The sequence below is a fragment of the Eulemur rufifrons genome, chromosome 9 (assembly GCF_041146395.1).
Source record: "Eulemur rufifrons isolate Redbay chromosome 9, OSU_ERuf_1, whole genome shotgun sequence".
NCBI lineage: Eukaryota > Metazoa > Chordata > Mammalia > Primates > Lemuridae > Eulemur > Eulemur rufifrons.
In genome coordinates this window covers 6,286,075-6,310,960 of record NC_090991.1, presented here as the reverse complement: position 1 = coordinate 6,310,960, position 24,886 = coordinate 6,286,075, and the positions used below count along the sequence as shown (strand labels likewise).

The following is a 24,886-nucleotide window of genomic DNA, read 5'->3' as shown; positions in this document are numbered from 1 at the left end:
AGACAAGGAGACCTGATCCTGGCCTGGTGACACCAGCTTTTTAACAGGGATCGTCTCTAACGCCTGCTTCTGACCGGAAGTTGTGCAGACTGAGGCAGGTGCCACAGGAGGCTGGGAGGAGCCCCATTTCTGGGCGCTTGAAGGCATTTCCTACCTTAATGGCCTACCTGTGGCTCGTGTCCCACCTGCTCCCCCAGCCTGCCTCTTCGAATTATTAGCTCTTTATCCTTACTAGGTAACTCGTCAAGAGCTGATTCAAAATGGAACCAGACGCTGCCAGCTGTCACTAAGTTTTTGAGCATATGTCGTATTGTCGCAGGTCCGATATCTCCCCGGCTGCTCCTGTCTTCTGCTCTCCTGCAGGTGGGACTCTCAGGTGAGAATTTGAACCCTGTCCTTTGGCTGTGGGAAGTCTCCGGGCGACCCAAGGTTACCAGTTCCTCCCTCCCCACCCTGGCCTTGAGGGCACAGAGAGCCCCGGGAGCCAGAGAGAGATGACGAGGAAAAGTCAGGCAGGAGGGGCCCGAGAGGAGGCAGCACCTGGGGACACTTTCAAACACACGCTGACGTCAGAGGCTCGCGGCTATTCTTAGCCCCTGAAGGAAGCAAAAGGCTGGTCCCCTGGTGCGAGGATGCAGCCACCTTCATTCGAAATGGTTCCAAAATTCCTTAGCTGTTTGCCTTTTAGCACACTCCCTTTGAAAAATGCACTTATTTTCAAATGTTCCATCAGTAACACCTGGGTTTTCCAGAAGAGGAAAAGGAGGTCTCAGAGCAGCCCTCACCTGAGGCCCCTGCACCGGTCTGAGCCTCAGAGAACTGAGGAGCTTGGATGAAACAGGCTCCATGCCCTTTGCACAGCGTAGCCACTCAATAAACACGAGCCAGTGGGATTTTCCCAGCACTTGAGTCCTTTGGCCGGGCGGAGGGCTACAAGGCAGGAGGACAGCCTTGTTTCTGGGGCCCGGCCTTTGGGGGCTCCCGCAGCTGCGGGGGCAGGGCGGGTGCTGGGACAGGCCTGGAGCTGCCTGGTGCCTGGCTCAGGAGGCAGCGGGTCACCCAGCGGTTTGCCTTCCAGCTGACACCATGAGCAGTGACACTGAAATGGAAGTGTTCGGCATAGCTGCTCCTTTCCTCCGAAAGTCGGAAAAGGAGAGGATTGAGGCTCAGAATCAGCCCTTTGACGCCAAAACCTACTGCTTTGTGGTGGACTCAAAGGAAGAATACGCCAAGGGGAAAATCAAGAGTTCTCAAGACGGGAGGGTTACTGTGGAAACCGAAGACAACAGGGTAAGACTCATGCACTCCCTCTACAGGCCGACTGGCCCTCTGCCCACCCCTCCTGTTGGCCTTGGATACGCATCCTCCCCACCCCCGGCCACTTCCAGATGTGGCTTTGGCACTGCAATGCCTCATATGACATGGCCTTAGTCCTCCCAGGTGTCCTCAGAGAAAGCAAAGTAAATACTGCCCTCAGGTTACGGGGTGGGAGAAGTGTCTGATCAATCAGAAACCTGATTAGTTTTCAAGTGCTTTTGTCAATGTTCATGTCACCCTAGGCTAGAAGGGACCAGCTCCATGAGTCCCAAGAGTGTGGAGTTGGGAGTCCAACACTAGGGGGAGCTCTTCTAGAGCACTCTCCTTTGATAACCTAGGTTTCCCCCTAATACTTCTAGCAATGACCATGTAACTGAGGAAGTAAGGAAAACTTGTAAGGGACCCTAGTGGACCACAAGCTCAAATAGCAGCTGTGAAATAGCAGCCTCCCTGTGTCATGAAGGCGCTGAGCATTGTAGCCCACTACATTCCGGCCCAAGCCATTGTGGGAATGCTGGGAGGAATTCTGGATTTCACTACTTTCTGGAATCTAGACCAGAAAACTCTAGAAATGTCTCAAGAACCCTCTTCCCTACCTTGCCGGCTGCAGAAAAAGGAAGACAGAAACAACAAAATTGATTAAAAATAAAATACGAAAAAGAAACTCTGAGAGACAAGTAAAGGAACTACTGCCATTGTGTTGAGCACGAAGGAAAAAGGCATTAAAAACCGCCCTGCAGTGCTACCAAGCATTAAGGCTCCCCGAAGGTGGCTCTGTGTATATTCAGATAAAGGAGCTAAGAGTGGGCTTGCAAAGCAGCAGGGAGGCTGAGGCTACACACGATGAGTGATAAGCTAAGAGTATCTAAGAGACCGTGCACAAGGAGCTACGACTGGCTGGGAGTTTGAATGAAGCCCTGCTGAAGACTGGGAAAAGGTAGGTTTCCTGCTCACTCTACCCAGAGGCGGGAGCAGGAAAACTGAGCATTTTCAGGGGAGGTGGCAGGGAAAAAGGAGCTAGGCAGAGCAGAGGAAAGGAAGACAAGCTCCCCAGCCCCCGGGAGCCTGAGGGCGTAGCAGTGGGGGCCTTTCCTCCTGAGAGAAGTGTGCAGACACTTGCCAGTGCTTGGAGCCCCTGCTCTGCCCCCTGGTCCCATCCACGCGGCTTGTATAATATACTGTGTCCCCAGGAAGGGCAGGGGGTGGGGGCTGGGGGCTCTGTCATGAGCATGCTCTGGGAGGGGGTGCAAGGGGGCAGAATGTGAGGCTGGGGGCTGGGCAGCTGCCTGCAGAGAGCGCGGAATGTTGGCTCGCTCTGTGGGCACCAGCCTGGCGATCTGATGCCACCTGCCTCCTCCTCTTCTGTTCCTGCCTCAGCACCCCCCGGGATGTGCCCTTTTCCCCGAGCAGAGGAAAGGGCCTTTCAGCTGCAGGAGCCGGACTCGGGTCCAGCCAGCATCACTGAGCTGAAAGGTTCCTGCTGGCTGCCGTTCCCTGCCACTGTCACCCACACGCTCCCATACAGATCCTCTCTCGCATTTCTGTCACCCTTCCTTAACCCTGGGCCCACTGGAGAGGGGTAAAAAGCCCTGAGTAACAGAAATAAACCACGTTCTATTGCCACCGCCACAAGCCACCCCATAACCTTCCCTTCTGTCGCCGTCAGCTGGGCTTTCTCTAGCGCTTGCACCTTCCATCGCGGCTTGGAAGCCTCTCCGTGGGGGCAGACAGCTGCAGCGTGGTGACTTCCCCTTTCAGACCCTGGTGGTCAAACCGGAGGACGTGTATGCGATGAACCCCCCCAAGTTTGACAGGATCGAGGACATGGCCATGCTGACGCACCTCAACGAGCCGGCCGTGCTGTACAACCTCAAGGACCGCTACACGTCCTGGATGATCTACGTCAGTGAGGGCTTTGGCAGCGCTTCTCCCGGGACGTTGGATGGGGGGAGGGGAGGCAGGTGGAGATGTGCGCGTGGGTGCTGGGATTTTGACAGATCTGTGCTTGACTAGCCGGTGAACAAAACAGGGGAAATGGAGGGGAAAAAAGAAAAGGGGAAGAGAAATAAAGAGGATGAGTGAGCAAGAGATGCGTGGGGCGGGAAGGACGGTGGGGCGGAGGCCGAGCGAGCCGGAGCACAGGAAAGAGGGAGCCAGGCTGGGTCTCGGCACTGTCCCTTACCAGCTGTGAGTGGCTGGAAACCAACCTGTCACTCCCCTCTTGGAGTCTCGCAGCCTCATCCAAAGATAGAAATGGCATCTCCCCTCCAAGTGTACCGTAAAGACACATGAGATAGTAATAAAGGCAAAAGGTTTCACATCATACATACACACGTGCATATACACACACATGGACTCTTTTCTCCCACAGACCTACTCGGGCCTCTTCTGTGTCACCGTCAACCCCTACAAGTGGCTGCCGGTGTACAACCCCGAGGTGGTGAACGGCTACCGAGGCAAGAAGCGCCAGGAGGCCCCGCCCCACATCTTCTCCATCTCTGACAACGCCTATCAGTTCATGCTGACCGGTATGTTCCCAGGAGGAAGGCTGGGGATGGCGCAGGTGCTGGGCTGTGCTCGGGGCAGCTGCCCCTTGGCCCGGGGGCCTGGCACCGTGTGGCGTCCAGCGCCAGGGAGAGGAGGCGAAGGGACTCACAGGTTGTAGGAAGGAGTTCGGGTTTAATGCAAGTGTTGGTTAAAACATACACAATTGACACTTTTGTAGATTAAGAAAACAAAAATTGACAATTTCATATGGTTCAACCCAACAGGATGAGAAGCCACTGGCTGGTTTTAAGCAGGGACTTAACATCTCTGAGTCTTATTCTCAAGAAGGAGGCTCTCGATGTTGATCAAACGGTACAAAGTTTCACTTAGGAAGAATAAGCTTTAGTGATCTACTGCACAAAATGGTGGCGATAATTAAAAATAATGCATTGTATACTTCAAAATTGCTAAAATAGATTTTAAATGTTTTCACCACAAATAATGATGAGTATGTGAAGTGATGGATTTAATTAGCTTGATTTAATCATTCTGCAATATAAACATATCTCCAAACATAACCTTAAAGAACCCCATAAATATGTAGAACTATTATTTGTCGATTAAAAATAAAACTTAAAAAGTTGTAAAACTAGGAGGCTCTTCAAATTCCTACTTAGGGCTAAAAGAAATCAGTAAAGGGAAGGATTGTGTCATTTGACTCTGACTGAGGAATGGGGTAGAATTTGGAAGCTCTTTTTATATCGTCATCGACTCTATTTTATTTTTTCCTTTGGCAGATCGTGAAAACCAGTCTATTCTGATCACGTAAGTATCCAAGGCATAAAATGATTTCATAGCTGTGACAAAAGGTGCCACTTGCTCTATTCTGTTTGGAGCAAAGTCTATGATGAAAAGATCAAGTTGGAGATGGGCAAGAAGGTATGTGGTCACTAAGCCAGCAGCTGTGGCACCTCCCCTGGGGCCTCAGCCTCCCCAAGTGGCGTCCCACACTTGTTTGGTAGGCGTGTGTCAGACGTGGCTCAGACTATGTCCAAGCCTCTGTGTCACATCTTGGGGAGCCTGTTTATACTAACAAGACTCATTTCTTTTTCTTTCTCTCTTTTGATCACTCCAAATAGCGGAGAATCCGGGGCAGGGAAGACTGTGAACACCAAACGGGTCATCCAGTACTTTGCAACAATTGCGGCTACTGGGGACCTCGCCAAGAAGAAGGACTCCAAAATGAAGGTATGGACGGGAGAGAAAGGGTTGCTTTGCTTCCACTTCTAACCTTTGTCTTAACTTCAGAATGAGGAGGCCAAATGTCATCACATTCTCCCCTTCAAGGAAAGGAGAACAGGCTGGGATTTAAAATCGTGCAGGGCACCCGGGCATCCTAGACCACACAGTGTGGAGTTGATCCTGCAGGACCAGACCCTGTGCTTTCTTAGAACACAAAGCTCTAAGGCTTAATTATAACTGAGAAAGGTCAATTTGCAGGTGACTCAGAGAGCGTGTTCTTTTTTGGCAGAATCACATATAGCAACATGAGAGAACCATAGCATATAGTTGCCTTTTGAAATAAATTATTACGACAGTATGAAATGAACACAGACATCCTACCTAACTGGGGAATCAGGAAATTGCAGTGTTAAATGTTAAGTCAAGAGACCCAGCCACAGCCAAATATAACAAAATGGCAAAAGTGTTTCGCATAAGACATGCTGCTCATCTGCTTGACCCTACAGATGGAAAGTCAGGTGGAGCCAGGGCAGGCGACAGTCACAGAGTGGGTGAGCATTTTTTACTATCATTTTGTGGCTTAGAGAAATGTTTTTTCTTCCTGCCTCGATCTTGCATTAGGGGACTCTGGAAGACCAGATCATCAGTGCCAACCCGTTGCTGGAGGCCTTCGGGAACGCCAAGACCGTGAGGAATGACAACTCCTCCCGCTTTGTGAGTCTGGATTCGGTTAAGATGGGATTTTGCTTGTGGCCTACAAGGTTGGCAAGATGCCTGTCCTCACCGAGTATAAAGACCAGCAGGGACAGATGATGAAAGAATGAAACAACAAGACAATTTCAGACAATGACACATTCATGTGAAGTTCGGTAAACAGGGCATGTGGGAGAGTAGCCGGGGTCCAGGGCCTCCATCAGACCGGGCTGGAGGGAAGGCCCCTCTAGGGAGGCTGAGCTGAGATCTGCAGGGTGAGAAGGAGCCGTATTTGAAATGACAGGGAGGAGGAGGAGGGAAAAGGGAAGAGCAAGCGCACAGCCCCTGAATGGAGGAAGGGCCTGGTGCAGTCACAGGATCTGAGGAGGGTCCACGTGGCCAGGGGCCAGTCCCATGAGGAGAGGTGGGAGAGGGAGAAAGAGACTTGGTCACGGAGGAGCCCACAGGCCATGAGAAGCAGTTTAGATTTTATTCCAAGTGCAGCAGGAAGCTGCTGAAGGATTCTGTAAGCGGGGAAGTGATATGGTTTGATTTACATCTTGAAAAAATCACTCTGGTTGCTTTGTTGACTATATATGGGGGAGAAAGCAGTATGGAATAAAAGGGATGGGGAAAAAGGAGAAACACCAAAGTGAAAGGAGAAGGGGGAAGAGAGAGTCCATACTTAATTTCAAACAGTAGGGAGAAAAACCTCCTATTCACATTACCCGGGAGACGGGTAGGAACGATGGGGCCGTGGGAGAATCTGGTCTCCCTTTCCCCCACACAGGGCAAGTTCATCCGAATCCACTTTGGGACGACCGGGAAGCTGGCCTCTGCGGATATCGAAACGTGTAAGTACACGCACGGGGCTCAGATGCCGTCTCACAGTGAAGGGAACAGTCTGGAAGAGAGCCCTGTGCTTGTGTTCCAGATCTGCTGGAAAAGTCCAGAGTCACCTTCCAGCTGAAGGCTGAGAGGAGCTATCACATCTTCTACCAGATTCTTTCAAACAAGAAGCCTGAGCTCATAGGTGAGACGGTCACCACTGGGGTTGATCTTTTAGGCACGTTGGCGCTTAGATCACTACACTGAGGAGAGCTGCACCCGCACACAGGTGACTCTATGGGCAATGGAGGAAGTTTATTTTGGAATGGGATGCAGGCCGGTGCAGTGGTGCGCGCCTGTAGTCCCAGCCACTCAGGAGGCTGAGGTGGGAGGATCGCTTGAGCCCAGGAGTTCGAGGTTGCAGTGAGCTAGGCTCGAACCACTGCACTCCAGCCTCGGAGACAGAGTGAGAGCCTATCTCTAAAAAATATAAAAGTAAATAAGAAATAAAAATAAATCTAAAAGTAAATAAAAATTTTAAAAAAGAGACAGGATGGGTCTATTTAGGCAGTGACATGCCAATCTGAAAAACCCAATCAGATGGACTGTAATAAGATTAAACCACTACTGAATTCAGGGCTGGTTTTAAAAACCTGCAGAACAACAGAGCATTTCATTGTCCTCTGGCGCCCTCTTGTGTTCTGGCACAGAAACCAACCTGTCGCCCTATGCTGTGAGGCCAAGGCACACTCAGACCCACGGTCCCACCTGTGGGCCGTCACCCGGCCCTGACTCCGTGCAGGGCTTCTGTGCATACTGATTTCTTTGCTCTTTGGCTGTGTCTGCTCAGCCTGCTGATCTCCAGCCTGGAAACAGGGTGCACCTTTTCAACAGACTTTAGAAAAGGCAGTGATTATACCAGACGACCTGTGCTTCCCCCAGTGTGGGCTCCCGTCCTGACCCACACTCAGCCAGTTTTCCACGTTAACTTTCCCCAGCCGACACTGACATGCACCGTTCACGTGCAAAGCAAGAGAATTTAAATATTCTTTCTGGGGTTTTTAATCTCTGTTGCACGGGAGCCTGCAAAGTCTTGCCTGGATTGTATTTTCAGTGGCAGCCTGAGTATTGCAAAGCTGTTTCAGAGAGATTCCTAACCCTAAATTCAATCTGGGGTCCAGTGGTCCAAGTCCCAGTCCAGGATGTGGGAGCTCAGGTTCACCAGGTGGATGTTCTCTTTGCATCTGTGTGACCTCCTCAAACTATTCGTCATTCCAGAGCTGCTGCTTATTACGACCAACCCTTACGACTACCCGTTCATCAGCCAGGGTGAAATCCTGGTGGCCAGTATAGACGATGCTGAGGAGCTGCTGGCTACGGATGTAGGTGGAACCGACAGCTCGGGGCGGGTGTTCCTCCCCCATCCCCGGGGCCAACCGACTGACGGGCTGTTCTTTCACTGCCAGAGCGCCATTGACATCCTGGGCTTCACCCCAGAGGAGAAGTCTGGGCTCTACAAGTTGACGGGAGCCGTGATGCACTACGGGAACATGAAGTTCAAGCAGAAGCAGCGGGAGGAGCAGGCAGAGCCAGATGGCACCGAAGGTACAATATCCCCGCAGCTCCCATAGCCAGAGCTGGGGGGTTGTTCACCTGAGATCATCTGGTTCCTCTTTTGAAAGTGATTAATTCTTCGTCCACCTGCAGAGGTGGCTGTGTCTTTCTGGGTCTCTCGGATGCCTACAGGCACTGTTACCACTCATTCTCGCCGAATCGCTGGAATGGTCCTGTTTCAGACGCAGTGAGAAGTGACCAGGGCTTCCTGGAACCCAGTCCTGCCTTTTCATAAAGTCTTTCACATTCTCTAGGTGACTCAGCCACTGGCCACGTGCAAGCAGTTCAGCAATACGGAACGTGCAACAAACCGAGACTAACTTGGCCAGGCTTTGAGGCATCTGGATGATCTTCAAAGCGGCCGTTTTTACTTTGCCTCACATCATCTTTCTTCTCTTGCCAGTGGCTGACAAAACGGCCTATCTGATGGGCCTGAACTCTTCGGACCTCCTGAAAGCCTTGTGCTTCCCCAGAGTGAAAGTCGGGAACGAGTACGTCACCAAAGGCCAAACCGTGGATCAGGTAACTGCTCCAAGGCCGGGAAGGGACACGGGCCCCTGATGGCCACTGCCTTTCTACTCACACCCGATCTTTCTGATAACAGGTTCACCACGCTGTGAATGCCCTCTCCAAGTCAGTGTATGAAAAGTTGTTCCTGTGGATGGTCACGCGCATTAACCAGCAACTGGACACGAAGCTACCAAGACAGCACTTCATTGGCGTTTTGGACATTGCAGGCTTTGAAATCTTTGAGGTTTGTGTTACTTATAGTGGTATTTTCATATGGCTTTGTACATAAGTGTTAGTTTTCATGATCCTAAAGGGAAGATATCAAGGTGTCCATCTTGTAGTTTCCTGCACGAAACAAGATGGAGAGGAGATTGGGTAGAAGAGAAGTACCTTGTTGGGAGGGTGTGTATTGTTTTAGGAGAGGGGAAGACTACTTTCAAGTGGAATTTTAAAGTACATCATTAACTGGATAAAAGAAAAAAAATCAAATGCAATTACTGATTTAGGGAGAGCCAGAAAAGAGTTCCAGAGAATTTGATAATAAGTCAATCACACAATATTTTGCATAAAGATCCTACTGGTTCTGGGCTAGATGAACATAGCCATTCATCAAAGTGTATGTTTAGTGTCTGCCAAAAATAAGACCCACTGGTGAAAAAAAGAGATGAGCTTGTAGTCTAATAGAGAAAGAAAAAAAGAGGTCTACAAGGCACACAGAGGAGTAGCTATAAAATAAAGTGCGCATGAGATGCCCAGACCATGAGAACTCAAGAGAGGGAGAAATACCTTCCAGTTGGAGGTTTAGAGAAGACTCCAAGGGGAGGATGCGATCTGAGCCAGGGCTTGAAGAATGTGGACCCCTTCTGAAAGTATACATGAGTCTGGGGAGAGCCTGAGGCAATGAGGACGAACATTGATGGGTCTCTGATTTTGAAAGAAGTCTAACTTTCCTCGTGAACATCATATTCTCGTGTTAGTATAACAGCCTGGAGCAGCTGTGCATCAATTTCACCAACGAGAAACTGCAACAGTTTTTCAACCACCACATGTTCGTGCTGGAGCAGGAGGAGTACAAGAAGGAAGGCATCGAGTGGACGTTCATCGACTTTGGGATGGACCTGGCTGCCTGCATCGAGCTCATAGAGAAGGTAGGCCTGTTCCAGCCACTCAGTAACCACTTCTCATGTATTCTGCTGCTTGTCATTGCAGCTCATATTTACCCATAAGCACTTTGTCTTGCCTTAAATCCAGCCGATGGGCATCTTCTCCATCCTGGAAGAGGAGTGCATGTTCCCCAAGGCAACAGACACCTCCTTCAAGAACAAGCTGTATGACCAGCACCTGGGCAAGTCCAGCAACTTCCAGAAGCCCAAGGTGGTCAAAGGCAGGGCTGAGGCCCACTTCTCCCTGATCCACTACGCAGGCACCGTGGACTACAGTGTCTCCGGCTGGCTGGAGAAGAACAAGGACCCCCTGAACGAGACTGTGGTTGGGCTGTACCAGAAGTCCTCCAACAGGCTCCTGGCACACCTCTATGCCACCTTTGCCACGGCAGACGGTAACAGACGCCAAGTATAAGGAGCGCCTTGTATTTGTGTGATCTCCCTCCCTTTGCTCCACAGGCTCAAAAACAACTTTACAGATCCACTAACAAAGCATGCCCTCCTTTCTTCCTTTCAGCTGATAGTGGAAAGAAGAAAGTTGCCAAGAAGAAGGGTTCTTCCTTCCAAACTGTCTCTGCCCTTTTCAGGGTAAGAAAAGTGCAAGTTCATTTGCTTGTAATTGGTTGAAGTCATATGAAAATGATTAATGTAGAGATTCTAAACTTGATTTATTCAAGAGTAATAATGTTGTCTTAATCTGATTACTGTCTCTCAGTGAGATTGAGTAAGAGTATGATAATATATAAATGAGGTCTAACCAACGTGGGACCAGAATTTCATTACCGTTCTGTACTGCAGCTAGCTGGGTGGGCTGGCCTGGCAGTGAGTTCCCAGTACAAACTCTCCGATTTGCCTTAAGGACACAAGCAATAGACCTCACGCTCCCAGTGGAGCCAGATACATCTTCTGAATTGAGTTTAGAAAGTATTTTGTACTTGGAGAACCTCTGGATCACTGGGAGGCAAAAGACTATTGTATCAGTTATCTGCCTACACTTCTAGCCATAGGATTATTTTAAAAGAGAGAGTTAAATAAACTATTCTTTAGAATTCATGATAAATTTAAAACACACACCTTCCATTACAGTGCATCTCTGTCTTTGTAAAAGCTTGCAGTAGGCTGTCAAATCTAATCTTTTTCTTTTAGGAAAATCTGAACAAGCTGATGTCAAATTTAAGAACTACTCACCCTCATTTTGTGCGTTGCATAATTCCCAATGAAACCAAAACCCCAGGTGAGACACCTGCTGGCTCTCTGGATGGTGCTCGGCTTTTAAGAAATTCCATGTGAAGCTGGGGTGTCTTGCTTCTGTTCCCAGGGGCTATGGAGCACAGCCTCGTCCTGCACCAGCTGCGCTGCAACGGCGTCCTGGAGGGCATCCGCATCTGCCGGAAAGGATTCCCAAACAGGATTCTCTATGGGGATTTTAAACAAAGGTGTGTAATAAAAATGTTCTCTATGATGAGATGTGCAAATACTGAAATTTGAGAGGGAGAGGTTCAAAAGAATAGTTGTGGACTTCCCTATAAACTAAATAATCTACCACTTGGCCAAGGTATACATACTTGTTTCTTCTGCATTTTTTCTCTGGAATGTATCTGATTTACAAAATGGCAGAAAAAGCCCTGGCTTAAGAGTCAGGAGGTCTAGATTCCAGGCTCCTATATGCCAGTGTGACTCTGGGAAAGTTTCTTCACCTCTTGGGAACTTGACCTTGTTGCCTAAAGGAAGAGAGGCCTAAACCTGATGGTCTCCAAGGGCTGTGTCTTTGTCAGCAGTCTGTGATGGCTTCTGTGTCCCCAATGCAGATACCGAGTGCTGAATGCCAGTGCAATCCCTGAGGGACAATTCATTGACAGCAAGAAAGCTTGTGAAAAGCTGCTGGCATCCATTGACATCGACCACACACAGTACAAATTTGGCCACACCAAGGTAAAGCATCAATTCTGACAGACGCTGGCCTTTTTGTCCTCTTGACATGACTTCTGCAGAAAACCGACTCGTGTCACCCTTCTCCCCACTAAGGTGTTCTTCAAGGCTGGCTTGCTGGGAACCCTGGAAGAGATGCGGGATGACCGCCTGGCCAGACTGATCACCCGGACGCAAGCTGTGTGCAGGGGCTTTCTCATGCGTGTGGAATTCCAGAAGATGGTGCAGAGGAGGTCGAGCAGGGTCTTTGTTCAAACATGAGCCCTTTGGGGAAGGGGAGTCCCTCTTGGGAATAAGCCTCATCTCGTTTTCAGGGAGTCCATCTTCTGCATCCAGTACAACATCCGCTCATTCATGAACGTCAAGCACTGGCCCTGGATGAAACTCTTCTTCAAGATCAAGCCCCTCCTCAAGAGTGCGGAGACGGAGAAGGAGATGGCCACCATGAAGGAGGAGTTCCAGAAAACCAAAGACGAACTCGCCAAGTCAGAGGCAAAAAGGAAGGAGCTAGAGGAAAAGTTGGTGACTCTGGTACAAGAGAAGAATGACCTGCAGCTCCAAGTACAAGCTGTGCGTGATCTTTTTGTTTTGTTTTGTTTTGTTTTGTTTTTTTAACTCTCCTTCTGGATTTGATGATTTATTTAGGAAAACGGGATTCTTGGTGGAGATTTTCACTTTTTAGTTGGGATGCTTCACAAAGAACTGCATATATAACAAAATATTGGAATGTCACAAACCTTATCTCATTAAAGGGAATGATGATTCTTTTTTTTTTAAAGGAAAGTGAAAACTTGTTGGATGCTGAGGAAAGATGTGACCAGCTGATCAAAGCCAAATTCCAGCTCGAGGCCAAGATCAAGGAGGTGACTGAGAGAGCTGAGGATGAGGAAGAGATCAATGCTGAGCTGACAGCCAAGAAGAGGAAATTAGAGGATGAATGTTCAGAACTCAAGAAAGACATTGATGACCTTGAGCTGACACTGGCCAAGGTTGAGAAGGAGAAACATGCCACAGAGAACAAGGTGCTCTCTTGTGGATCTTTCCAGCTTGATGTAGTCACTGCAAAGTAAACTTTCTTCTTAAAATTGCTTGTGCCTTCTTCTTAGGTTAAAAACCTGACTGAGGAACTCGCTGGGTTAGATGAAACCATTGCAAAGTTAACCAGAGAGAAGAAGGCCCTCCAAGAGGCCCACCAGCAGACCCTGGATGACCTCCAAGCCGAAGAAGACAAAGTCAATTCTTTGAGCAAAATCAAGAGCAAACTGGAACAGCAAGTGGACGACGTAAGTAAATGATGCTAATGAAGAGTCCCAGAACTCCAGGGTGGGAAGAGCACCCGAGGGTCCTCTTGCAAAGTATTTGTTCCCAAAAGAAAATGCCTTTTTCAGCTGGAAAGCTCCCTAGAACAAGAAAAGAAGCTCCGTGTAGACCTGGAAAGGAACAAAAGGAAGCTGGAGGGAGACTTGAAGCTTGCCCAAGAGTCCATATTGGACCTGGAGAATGATAAACAACAGCTGGACGAAAGGCTCAAGAAGTACGCCCCACAACCACGGGTTCAGTTGTGCAAGTTACTGGGTATTTTGTCTTCATGCATTCTCCATTCCCTTCCACAGGAAGGATTTTGAGTACAGCCAACTGCAAAGCAAAGTGGAAGATGAGCAGACGCTGGGCCTCCAGTTTCAGAAGAAAATCAAAGAGCTACAGGTGGGAGGGCTTTGGATTTCTCTTTCCCACATGGGGTCATTCACAGTGAGCTGGGGGCTGTCTGCTGTGAGCCACGTAGAGCAAATGGACAGGACCACGGGGCCACCTGCCTCACGGGTTCTCTTTCTGCTAGGCTGATGCCACAGAGATGAACCATTTTCCCATAACTTCGAATCAAATACATGATTAACACATCGACTGCCCTGTGAGTTGTATTTAACTCAGGCTAGCTTTGAGCCCGGGGCCTCGTGAAGCAAAACCCTGCAGTTGGTTTGTGAAAATCTTACTTGTTCTTATTGTTATAATTAGTATTGACAATTTAATTCTAAAAACATGGATTGCATTGCACATAACTCACTCACAGAAAACAATAAAAAATAACAAATTAGAAAGGATCATTTTGTTTTAATAAAACACCCTGGCCCCAGGGAAAAAAAATTTTTCCAGTGTGGCAAAGTGTTAAATTTGTGGTCAACATGTGGTTGAATATCCGGTGTTGGTCACTGCAGGGTAATGACCATGACTGGCCAGGAAACATTCATGAGAAAGGAAAGTAGCAACATTCATCTTTCTCTGGGGAGAGTCCAGGACTCACTGTGTCTGACGGGCATGGAAACCAGCCTGCCCTTGACATTCAGCGCCCCTCCGGACGCTGACCGCCCGCGGGGCCAATGGCCCGTGTCCTCCACAGGCTCGGATCGAGGAGCTGGAAGAGGAGATTGAGGCGGAGAGGGCCACCCGCGCAAAGACGGAGAAGCAGCGCAGCGACTATGCCCGGGAGCTGGAGGAGCTGAGCGAGCGGCTGGAGGAGGCGGGAGGCGTCACCTCCACGCAGATAGAGCTCAACAAGAAGCGCGAGGCCGAGTTCCTGAAGCTGCGCCGGGACCTGGAGGAGGCCACCCTGCAGCACGAAGCCACGGTGGCCACGCTGAGGAAGAAGCACGCTGACAGTGCGGCCGAGCTCGCGGAGCAGATCGACAACCTGCAGCGGGTCAAGCAGAAGCTGGAGAAGGAGAAGAGCGAGTTCAAGCTGGAGATCGACGACCTGGCCAGCAGCATGGAGAGTGTGTCCAAATCCAAGGTGCTCGTGTGGCGGTGGCGGGGGCTCTCAGGGGAGAGACTTTGGGGGTCGAAGGCTGACTTTCCTCCCTCCACCCCCTCCCCCACTGCCCCCGTCTCAATCCTTTAGGCAAATCTGGAAAAAATATGCCGAACCCTGGAGGATCAGCTAAGCGAGGCCAGGGGCAAGAACGAGGAAATTCAGAGGAGCCTGAGCGAGCTGACCACGCAGAAGTCCCGCCTTCAGTCTGAGGCTGGTGAGCCGCGGAAAACCGGGAGGGCCCAGACCTCGTGCACACGCAGGCGGGCAGCTGGCAGGACTAAGGGGCCCTGCGCCTTTGGGGGAGCACTTCTAGGGAGGCATATTTTTCAGGAGAGAAGTAATGGAAATAACCCACAGGAAGGGCCATTCAAAAGACCCCCAAGGGAGAGAACATTAAGTCAATCTCAAAAGATCGCCTAGCTCAAACGCGTCCAAAACGAATACATCAAACAGAATCTAACTGGCAGTGAAATAGGATGAAAAACCAAGTCCCATGGCCTTTCTACTTTTTTCTGCACATTAATTCAGATTCATTGTTTCCACTCGAGTGTTTTAGGAGAATAAAGAGAGACACGTGGCCAATTTCTCTTGGCTCTTGCTGTATAATAAAAACGCAAGGGGACGATATTAAGGCTTTCATCTAGAAAATGTGGCTCCCTCCAGCACTGGCCATCATCACAGGTAAATCCATCCTCGGCAGCCACAGCCGCGACAACGAAGGAAAGGAGTTTAGCTGCCACGTCCACAGTGCTCTTGGCGAGTCACCTCTGCAGCCCTAGAGCCTCCCCAGCCCCATTTTTCTCCTCCTTCTACATAAGCATATAAACACCATATTCACGCAAGGGTCTAACTCCGAATTACTAGAGATATAAAGTCCTAAATATTTGTCAATAATAAAACGACAGCTGGAAACACCTCCCACTGGGGAGTCTGGTGGGAATTGTGCCGGGTCCCCTGCAATGTTTACAGTTACAGTTGTTCCTGGGGGGTTCTGTGGATGGGAGCCACTCCCAGCTTCCAGTAATTTACAACCATATCTTTTCAGGTGGTGCCTTCGGTCTCCTTTTCACAGACACACCCCTTCTGCCTCAGGATGGGACCACATCTTATAATTTGCTCTCTTCTCAAATCTTAGCACACTGCCTTACACTAGAAAGGAGTGTTACACACATAGTAGGAACGTGGTGAATGAACGAAAGTGTTTCCGTCTGTACCCAGGTGAGCTGAGTCGCCAGCTGGAAGAAAAGGAAAGCATCGTATCCCAACTTTCCAGGAGCAAGCAAGCATTTACCCAGCAAATAGAAGAGCTCAAGCGGCAGCTGGAGGAAGAGAACAAGGTACAGCGTCCGAGGGAGGCTTCCTTGATCTAATTTTCAAATGCCACCTGCAGTAGGGGATGGTGGCAGGAACATACCTGGATTGTATCATGCATGTGACACTAAATGCGCTAGGGGCTGTCCTCTTCCTTGACTTCTGCAGGCCAAGAACGCCCTGGCGCACGCCCTGCAGTCCTCCCGCCACGACTGTGACCTGCTGCGGGAACAGTATGAGGAGGAGCAGGAAGGCAAGGCTGAGCTGCAGAGGGCGCTGTCCAAGGCCAACAGTGAGGTTGCGCAGTGGAGGACCAAATACGAGACGGACGCCATCCAGCGCACAGAGGAGCTGGAGGAGGCCAAGTGCGCAGCTCTGTTTGCCTTTAGAACTAGAACCCTAAACAATCATGTGGTAGAGAGCACTGGCTTTAGAACTACTTGGAAATGGATTTGATGCATTTGCTTTTGTTCCTAGATGTTTCCCCATCTCATGTCTTGACCTGGCATTAGCACATTTCATTAGGACAAACAACTTTGATCTTGGTTAGAGGCAAGACAAATTACTGATCCTGGATTTTAAGCAGATCGGAAATTCTCCTGGGCTGTGAAAGCACTCGGGTGTTTGAATCACATAGATTAGTAGTGATTCCAATTTGATGAATAGTGATATTCAAGAAGATTGAAACCTAAATAGCATCTGCTTCTCTTTCATATTCTTTAAGGAAAAAACTTGCTCAGCGCCTTCAAGATTCCGAGGAACAGGTTGAGGCAGTGAATGCTAAATGTGCTTCCCTGGAGAAGACCAAGCAGAGGCTGCAAGGAGAAGTGGAGGATCTGATGGTGGATGTGGAAAGAGCCAACTCCCTGGCCGCCGCTCTGGACAAGAAGCAGAGGAACTTTGACAAGGTGGGGGGTCAGCTCTGTGCTGGCAGGATGCTACGATGTGGGGATTTCTAGTAGCCATGGAAGGAGGAGACTGTGTCCCAGCCCACTCTGCCCCCACCAGCAGTGTGACTTTGGGCAAGTCCCTGAACCTCACCAGGTTGTACTTTCCTCATCTGTCAAATAAAATGGGAATGGGATGGGGGTAGAGGTCTTTTTCAAACATTGTCAATGGAGAAAAAACAATTTCTACAACGCTGCTTGGCCCCAAACATCTTTCCTTCCCCCATTCCCCTGGTCTGTGTAGGTGGCTGATACGTGGGATTCTCACTTAGGTCCCGTTGGGTGGTGTTCTGGAAGCCCCCTTTCTGTATGGCAGATAAGGTTGATTTGAACCAATGTTTTAATGAAATATTTAGAAGTACAGGGCCATTTTTACATTAGGGAAAGGGTAATTATACACAGATAATTCCTTCTCAAAGGATCTATTTGCTTTTTTGGAGATGGCAGTTGTTACTGACTGATGACCTTGAGCAAATCTTGATTAGTCCAATTTTCAATAACAAGGAGCCATGCAAGAGATGTCACCAAGAGTAGCCCTAACTCCACACTTACTAGTAATATCTAGCTAGAAGGCTGGAGGAGGAGAGCTCACAAATGGAGACACCCTCCACCCCGGTGTTTCAGGTGTTGGCCGAATGGAAGACCAAGTGTGAGGAGAGCCAAGCAGAGCTGGAGGCGTCTCTGAAGGAGTCCCGCTCCTTGAGCACTGAGCTCTTCAAACTGAAAAATGCCTACGAGGAAGCCTTAGATCAACTTGAAACTGTGAAACGGGAAAATAAGAACTTAGAGCGTAAGCCGTTTGAAACAGTCTGAAATGACTCAAAACTCCCTCCCTCCATGCTGTATTGCCCAAGAGCATGTAGGCGTGGGTGGGACTTCTTTATTGGGGTCCCTATATGCATGTCTGTTAATACACACACAGAAAGCGTTCACTATCTGGCAGGTTATTTTTGAATCTTTCTCTATACAGTATCTTATCTCTAGGAAACAGGAGTCCTTAGAATTATAATATACTAGTTAAAAAGCATTGAGTCAGTGCTTTGTATGCCCGGAAACCTGGGCAGAGGTGTTTATATGCAATCGAAATGTATTTCTTTGCAGAGGAGATAGCAGATCTCACAGAACAAATCGCTGAAAATGGTAAAACCATCCACGAACTGGAAAAATCAAGAAAGCAGATCGAGCTGGAAAAGGCTGATATCCAGCTGGCTCTCGAGGAAGCAGAGGTGAGCACCGCTGGGGACGCAGGTGCGGGACAGGTGCAGTCACAGTGGCACTGTGGCCGGGGAGGCTGGGGGGCCTCCTCGAGGCTGGGGGGCCTCCGCATGTGCGTGTTCCAGTCACAGTCCTAATGCCTGCTCCCCTCCCATCACACGGCATGACCGTGAGGCTGAGTGGGATAATATCTGTGAATGACCTTGAACTTACTGGGGAAAAAATGTTACATTAAAATATCTCTAAAATGAGATTTTACAAAATCTTAAATGGATTTAAAACATCTGTAATGTGCTTTATGCTCCTAAGAAATATGATGATTTGAATGTTATTGTTTGACAGTATAATCCAAACCCAATAGCATTAAAACATTTGATTTCTGCACTGAAGATAAATTAGGGATTTTTTTTTAAAAAAAGGTAGTTTTGAATATTATAAAGTTAGATTTCGGACTCTTCCACTGAAGCTTTGTTCCCCGGAGGCTCCACCCATCACTGGCTCTGTTCTGGTTTTGTTCTTTAAAGGCTGCTCTCGAGCATGAAGAAGCCAAGATCCTCCGAATCCAGCTTGAATTGACACAGGTGAAATCAGAAATTGATAGAAAGATTGCCGAGAAAGACGAGGAGATCGAGCAGCTGAAGAGGAACTACCAGAGGACGGTGGAATCTATGCAGAGCGCCCTGGACGCCGAGGTGCGCAGCCGGAACGAGGCCATCCGGATCAAGAAGAAGATGGAGGGGGACCTGAACGAGATTGAGATCCAGCTGAGCCACGCCAACCGCCAGGCGGCAGAGACCCTTAAACACCTCCGGAGTGTCCAGGGACAGCTGAAGGTCTGGGACGGATCCCTGGGGGCGGAGGGCGGGGGACGGGGCGGGGAGGGCGGGGAACCTGTCCTGGCCTGAAATACTCAAAGATGTAAACAAGGCTCATGCCCTGATGTCTCAACTGCAAATAGAATTTCCCTCTGTTCTCTGGCTAGGATACCCAGCTCCACCTGGACGACGCTCTCCGGGGCCAGGAGGACCTGAAGGAGCAGCTGGCGATCGTGGAGCGCAGAGCCAACCTGCTGCAGGCCGAGGTGGAGGAGCTGCGGGCCACGCTGGAGCAGACGGAGAGGGCCCGGAAACTGGCCGAGCAGGAGCTCCTGGACTCCAACGAGAGAGTGCAGCTGCTGCACACCCAGGTGAGGGCGGGAGGAGGCGACGTGCCATTCTGGCCGCAGACACGCCTGGGTGACACCCCTCCTATTCCCTAGAACACCAGCCTCATCCACACCAAGAAGAAGCTGGAGACAGACCTCACGCAGCTCCAGAGCGAGGTCGAAGATGCCAGCAGGGACGCAAGGAACGCGGAAGAGAAGGCAAAGAAGGCCATCACCGACGTAAGGCGTCAGGACTATATTCTGTTAAAGCCCCATTCTCCTCCGGCCCCCAGACAGTTCACATCAGACGTGTGGGGTCTCCCCCAGACACACCTGGGCGTGTGTTCTGTTCCCAAACTGCTCCCACCTCCCCTCAAACTCACCTGTTCCCTTCTGCACATTTAAAAGGGGCGCACAGGAAAAAAGAAAGGGATTATATCCCGTTTGTTCTGCCCAAGAACAGGTGTGCTCATCTTTCCTTCAACATCTGACTTATTCCAAATATGACCATGAGACCCTCAGATGCCAAGATCCACCAGATCTCCCCCTTCTACAACCTCCCAACCTTCCCGGGTCTCCGCGGCCTCCTCCCTGCGAACCGCGCCCCAGCAGCGCCCCCTGCTGCCCGACGGGAGAACTGTACCTCGAAAACTCTCCTGCTCGCCCGCAGGTCCACACGCCACCCTGATGCTCACCGCCTTCCCCTGGCCTCACTGTACCCAAGTCTGGGTGCTAGACATCAAATCAACCTCTACGTCTCGGGTTCCTTTGAAAATACATATTGGTGACACTGAAAGAAAGAATTTCCATGGGGAGGAAAGTCCTGAGGAGGCCACTTTAAGAAAAGAAAGAAACTATTTCCCATCCAGTCCTCAAGGTTTCCATTTCTTAGGTTGTTCTGTATGCTGGGTGCAGCTCTTGTCATACCCCGTGGTGGAAGGGTGTGTTCAGTCATCGTCTCGCCTATGGTCCTTTTTCTTCAGCGTGGTCTCTGGCCCTCGGGGGCACCCAGGTTTTGACAGCTCCAGGCCCACGGGCTTGGTCTGCATCTCAGTGGGACTGATTTGCTTTCCAGGCCGCCATGATGGCCGAGGAGCTGAAGAAGGAGCAGGACACCAGCGCCCACCTGGAGCGGATGAAGAAGAACCTGGAGCAGACGGTGAAGGACCTGCAGCACCGTCTGGACGAGGCCGAGCAGCTGGCCCTGAAGGGCGGGAAGAAGCAGATCCAGAAGCTGGAGACGCGGGTGCGCAGCTGGGACCCCGGCGTAAGCCAAGCTTCCCAGCCTCTCCTGTGCATGCTCCGGCCCCAGCCCCATTTCCCCGATGTCTTCCTCAGATCCGAGAGCTGGAGTTTGAGCTCGAAGGGGAGCAGAAGAAGAACACGGAGTCCGTCAAGGGCCTGAGGAAATATGAGCGGCGGGTCAAGGAGCTCACATACCAGGTCAGTGGAAAGAAAACTGGTGGTCATTTTCTCAGTCACGTGCAAATGCCACTCCAGGCTCTCCACCAACTGGCCAGACCTCGTGGGACACTGCCCTCTCCAATGACATTCTCATTTTCTCATTTTTAGAGTGAAGAAGACAGGAAGAACATGCTGAGATTGCAGGACCTGGTGGATAAACTTCAAGTGAAAGTCAAGTCCTACAAGAGGCAGGCTGAGGAGGCTGTAAGTCAGACCGCAGGGCGGCAGCCCGGGCCGTGTCCCACGGAGAGCTGTGAGGGAGGTGCATGCTGATCTAACCTGCTGGGCGCTTTGGTTTTAGGATGAACAAGCCAACGCTCATCTCACCAAATTCCGAAAAGCTCAGCATGAGCTGGAGGAGGCTGAGGAACGTGCGGATATTGCAGAATCTCAAGTCAATAAGCTGCGAGCTAAGACTCGAGACTTCACCTCCAGCAGGGTGAGTCGTTGCCCTGGGAAGAACCTCCAGGGACGGTAGAAACTTCTGAGCTGCAAGGAACCTTAGAGAACCCTTTGCTTTAGAGCTGCGGAATCTCAGGCTCAGGAAGAGAAGGGGTTTGCTTAAAGTCACTTCGCTGAGTAGTGCCCGGCTAGAATCCAGGTCTGTAGGTCACAATAAAAAAATACCATCCTGAAAAGGAATGGGTGGAGTCCCACTGAGCTCTGTCATGTGCCCCCTGCTGGCACCAGAAAGGCTGCTGCAGGGGCACCCTCGAGAGCCCGCGCAGCACCGAGCGCCCAGCACTGCACACGTGGGCAGAGTGCTGCCTAGCGTGTGGGGCTCGCTCTTGCTCGGGGCCGGTCTCTCAGCCTATGGGGTGACTTCTCACGTGCAATCGTGCACTTTCTTAATGTCCAAAAGTTATTGCGTCCCACTGAAGGGCACAGCCAACTCCCTGATGCTTGGTGGAAGACGTGGTGGCAGGAAATGTGTCTCTGCCATCTGACTTGACGCAAAGTGCCTACTTTCCTTCCAGATGGTGATCCATGAGAGCGAAGAGTGAGCCAGCCTCCGGAGCGGGACAGAAGATATGCAAAATGTATATTTTCATGGTTCCTGGTCACTATAACCTAGTTTCCATGTGACTCCTTTTCACATGCAATAAACTTTGTTTTGTTTTCACCTGGGGCTGTTTCATGGTATTTGTTTTCCTCTTTCCCACATGGAAATGGTTTCTTGTTTGGTGATTTTTACGCCCACTGTTGAAAGCTTGGTAAGCAGATGGCTTGGTAAATCCAACTGGTGTGTGTATGTTGGGGAAGGAAGAGAATGCCTTTGGTTTAAATTTGAGATTAAACAAAAAAATGAAAAAATACCTCTAGGTTAATCATTGCTTTTATTGGAATGGGAGGGAGCGTTTTTTCAAAAGAGTCATCTCTTAATATGAGAGGAGAGAAACACAAGGGTTAGGTTCACGAGAACCCTGTTTCAAGCTGAAAAGGGTTATAAGGCAAAGGACCAAATAAGGCAAAGGGGAAATCGATCTTGAATCTAGTAAATATATGTTGGGCAGCTGCTCCATGCAAGCACTGTGCTACAAGGAATGCACAAATGAACACAATAATGCCTGATCCCTTCAAGAGCTCAGTCTAAATCTGCCACTGAGTCCTGTTATCTTAGCTCCATCTAAACTATTTCAAAGCTGCACAAAGAAAACCCCAGCCCTTACGCAAGGTGAACCTGTCTTTACCTTAAGAGGGAAAATACAGCAGGAAGTCAGTATAATCCTTTGGCTGACCTGCTACTGGAAATAGCATCTTCTAACCTGGGATCTTTTGTTTATTGTCATAATTAAACTTATCAGAAATAGTCACCGAGCTCTCTCTTTGTCTGATTCTAGAAGATTAGGAAAAGACCCAGTTTGACTCAGGTGAAAATTATAGACCAAGGGGAGTTCTCTTCAGCTCCCAGCAACAAGTTTAGCATCTCCTGGGATTTGCCCCCATAATAGAAAGGAAGTCACCATCAGTGTCAGATTTGGCCTATTAGTGATTTCAAATCATTCTGTGTATCTCCCAGACTTGCTTTCAATACTTAATGGCAACACTGCAACTAAAAAGTGACATGTCCCACTGGTGATGGCTGTCACTGAGAGGAAGTCACAGCAATGAGAACAAGTCTGACCCATGCCCGGCCTGAGACTGGGCCAAAAGGACTGCAGTCGTTCAGACCCTCTCAGAATTGACAAGCACTGTGATGGGCGGCCTTCCATGGAAAGTGGGCAATAGAGAAAGTAAATGAAGCTCCTTGTCACAGAGGTACTCCAACTAATATGTAAAGAAGGAATGAAGGAACTGGAATATCCCCATTTTGATATGAATTAAGAACCTTTAATGAATGATGGCTACTAGCATCACAAAAAGATAGACAGCCAGACCCTGTATGCCTCCTTATAGAAGCACACACCGTCGTCTACAAAGAATTCCCGCCCAACCATCAGCCTTGGGTGTGATCAAGCCTCTAGGTGAGACTACCAGCAACCTGTAGGAAATATAGGGGAGGAGACATGAGATGCAAACAATAAAATCCAGGATGTAGGGGAACTCAACTGAGCAAATCATCCAGTTTCTTTTAATAAATAAATTGCAAGGAAAGAAATATAAAGGAAATGGAAGGGGGAACCTATAGATTTTAAGAGACTTAATGGACCTATCTACTAATTGCACTGTATGGACCTTGTGAGGACCCTGGCTTGTAAAAACGAGCTGTTGAAAAATAGACATGTACGTGCATACTCCAATTGCTGAAATCTGAATAGAAAATTGACTGGATATTTCATGGTGATATGGGATTATTGTTCATTTTTAAGGTATAGTGACAGTGTGATTATGTTTTCTAAAATAGTCCTTATCTGTAAATGAGTAAACATTTACAGATCAAAAAGGAAGAGTGAGCAAGCTATCTTTGAACTAAATTTGTGTTATGGAGTTTAAGACTTAAAGAATTAACAAAAGAGGCTCCTGACGCATTTTCTGCAGAACTGGGCCGCTGACTTGGACATCTCTGAGGCTGTGGGACTTGATGTGTCCGCTTATTGGCAAAGTGTGATATTTTGCACAAATGGGAGGGTGTGGAGTTAGGTTCTGGAAGCTACCCATGACTGACTATATTAGGCTCTAATTTTGTGAAGGATGTAAATGAAAACAATTCATTTTCTAAGAGTTAATATTACGTCCAATGTTACCAGTGTTCTTTTATTCCATAAAGCAAAAGATGTTCACAGCCATAGAAAATATTAATATATACTGTGTTACTGAGGAGAGAAAAATGAAAGCATGAGTCTCATTCCACGTAAGGAGCGGCCACATCACACAAGCGGGAGAGGGGAGGTCTCGTCCGGCTGTGGGGAGGAGGAGGAGGAGGATGTCAGCCACTATTTACTGAGCTCTTCCCTTGTGCTCTGTCTCATGCTATCTGGATGAGATGGGCCTCGTTAGCTCTGTTTTACAGATGAAGAAGAGACGAAACACAGAGTGACTTGCTCAAGGTCAAAATGGCCGAGCTGGGGTTCTCTCTAGATCCTGAGACTCCTTTACCTACAGAGCACTTACCGTCCACCCGAGCAGCTGGCCAGAGACATGAGAAATACCTCCAGGAGGTGGAGCGTGGGGCAAAGGTGTGTTGAGACTCAGCTGATAAGCCTCAAAGTGCACTTTGGTTTTGCTTTTTGATGCCTGACTATGCCCGTTAGCTTCCTCCAAGTGTTTCGCTATAACTCTCCCCTTGCACCAACTCAGCCCACCCATCCTCAGTCTGCTCAGACGGCCGTGTGACCATTCAGTAGGCACTTGGGTGACCTTTCGCTCATCTGTGATGTCCACCCGCTCTTTTGTATGCGGGCTCCTACACATGGTGACAAAAAAGGTAAGGGGTACCTCCTCTTCAGGCTCACTTCTTTGGGTGGGATCCCACCATCTCCAAATCCAGGGCCATTTCTAATTAATTTCTCCTTTCTCAAATAGCCTTGCTTTTCTCTTTTATTATTTTTTTCCCAGTATTGGGGCATAGAATTTATTTACTTTCTCCCTGTAAATCTTCTACTCTCCAGAAACTTGTCACTTTTTGAATTCTTTATTGAATCTTAAATCTCTTAGCAGTGGAGTCTATATTTTATTACCTTTTATAATTTTTTAATTACACAAGAAATGCATGCTCAAGCACAGGATTAAAAAAAGATCTGTCAACTACCAAAGGACTGCCGGCTAGGAGGGTAGA

The 24,886-nt window shown here is 49.1% G+C and overlaps 1 protein-coding gene across 1 annotated transcript; it reads left to right on the top strand.

Moving 5' to 3' along the window:
* The first annotated feature begins 1,086 nt into the window (after positions 1-1,086).
* On the top strand, positions 1,087-21,674 carry MYH3 (myosin heavy chain 3). Its single transcript, XM_069483251.1, has 39 exons — positions 1,087-1,290; positions 3,076-3,219; positions 3,689-3,845; positions 4,602-4,629; positions 4,944-5,052; positions 5,668-5,760; positions 6,530-6,593; positions 6,674-6,772; positions 7,846-7,949; positions 8,034-8,172; positions 8,585-8,703; positions 8,786-8,935; positions 9,669-9,839; positions 9,943-10,249; positions 10,372-10,442; positions 11,001-11,088; positions 11,173-11,290; positions 11,663-11,786; positions 11,880-12,016; positions 12,098-12,353; positions 12,563-12,805; positions 12,890-13,066; positions 13,172-13,317; positions 13,397-13,487; positions 14,179-14,568; positions 14,677-14,803; positions 15,808-15,926; positions 16,069-16,265; positions 16,625-16,808; positions 17,472-17,637; positions 17,949-18,073; positions 18,587-18,895; positions 19,045-19,248; positions 19,321-19,446; positions 20,282-20,452; positions 20,545-20,649; positions 20,779-20,874; positions 20,972-21,109; positions 21,648-21,674. Exons 1-39 carry the CDS (start codon positions 1,087-1,089, stop codon positions 21,672-21,674), a joined length of 5,823 nt encoding a protein of 1,940 aa, XP_069339352.1.
* Positions 21,675-24,886: the final 3,212 nt, after the last annotated feature.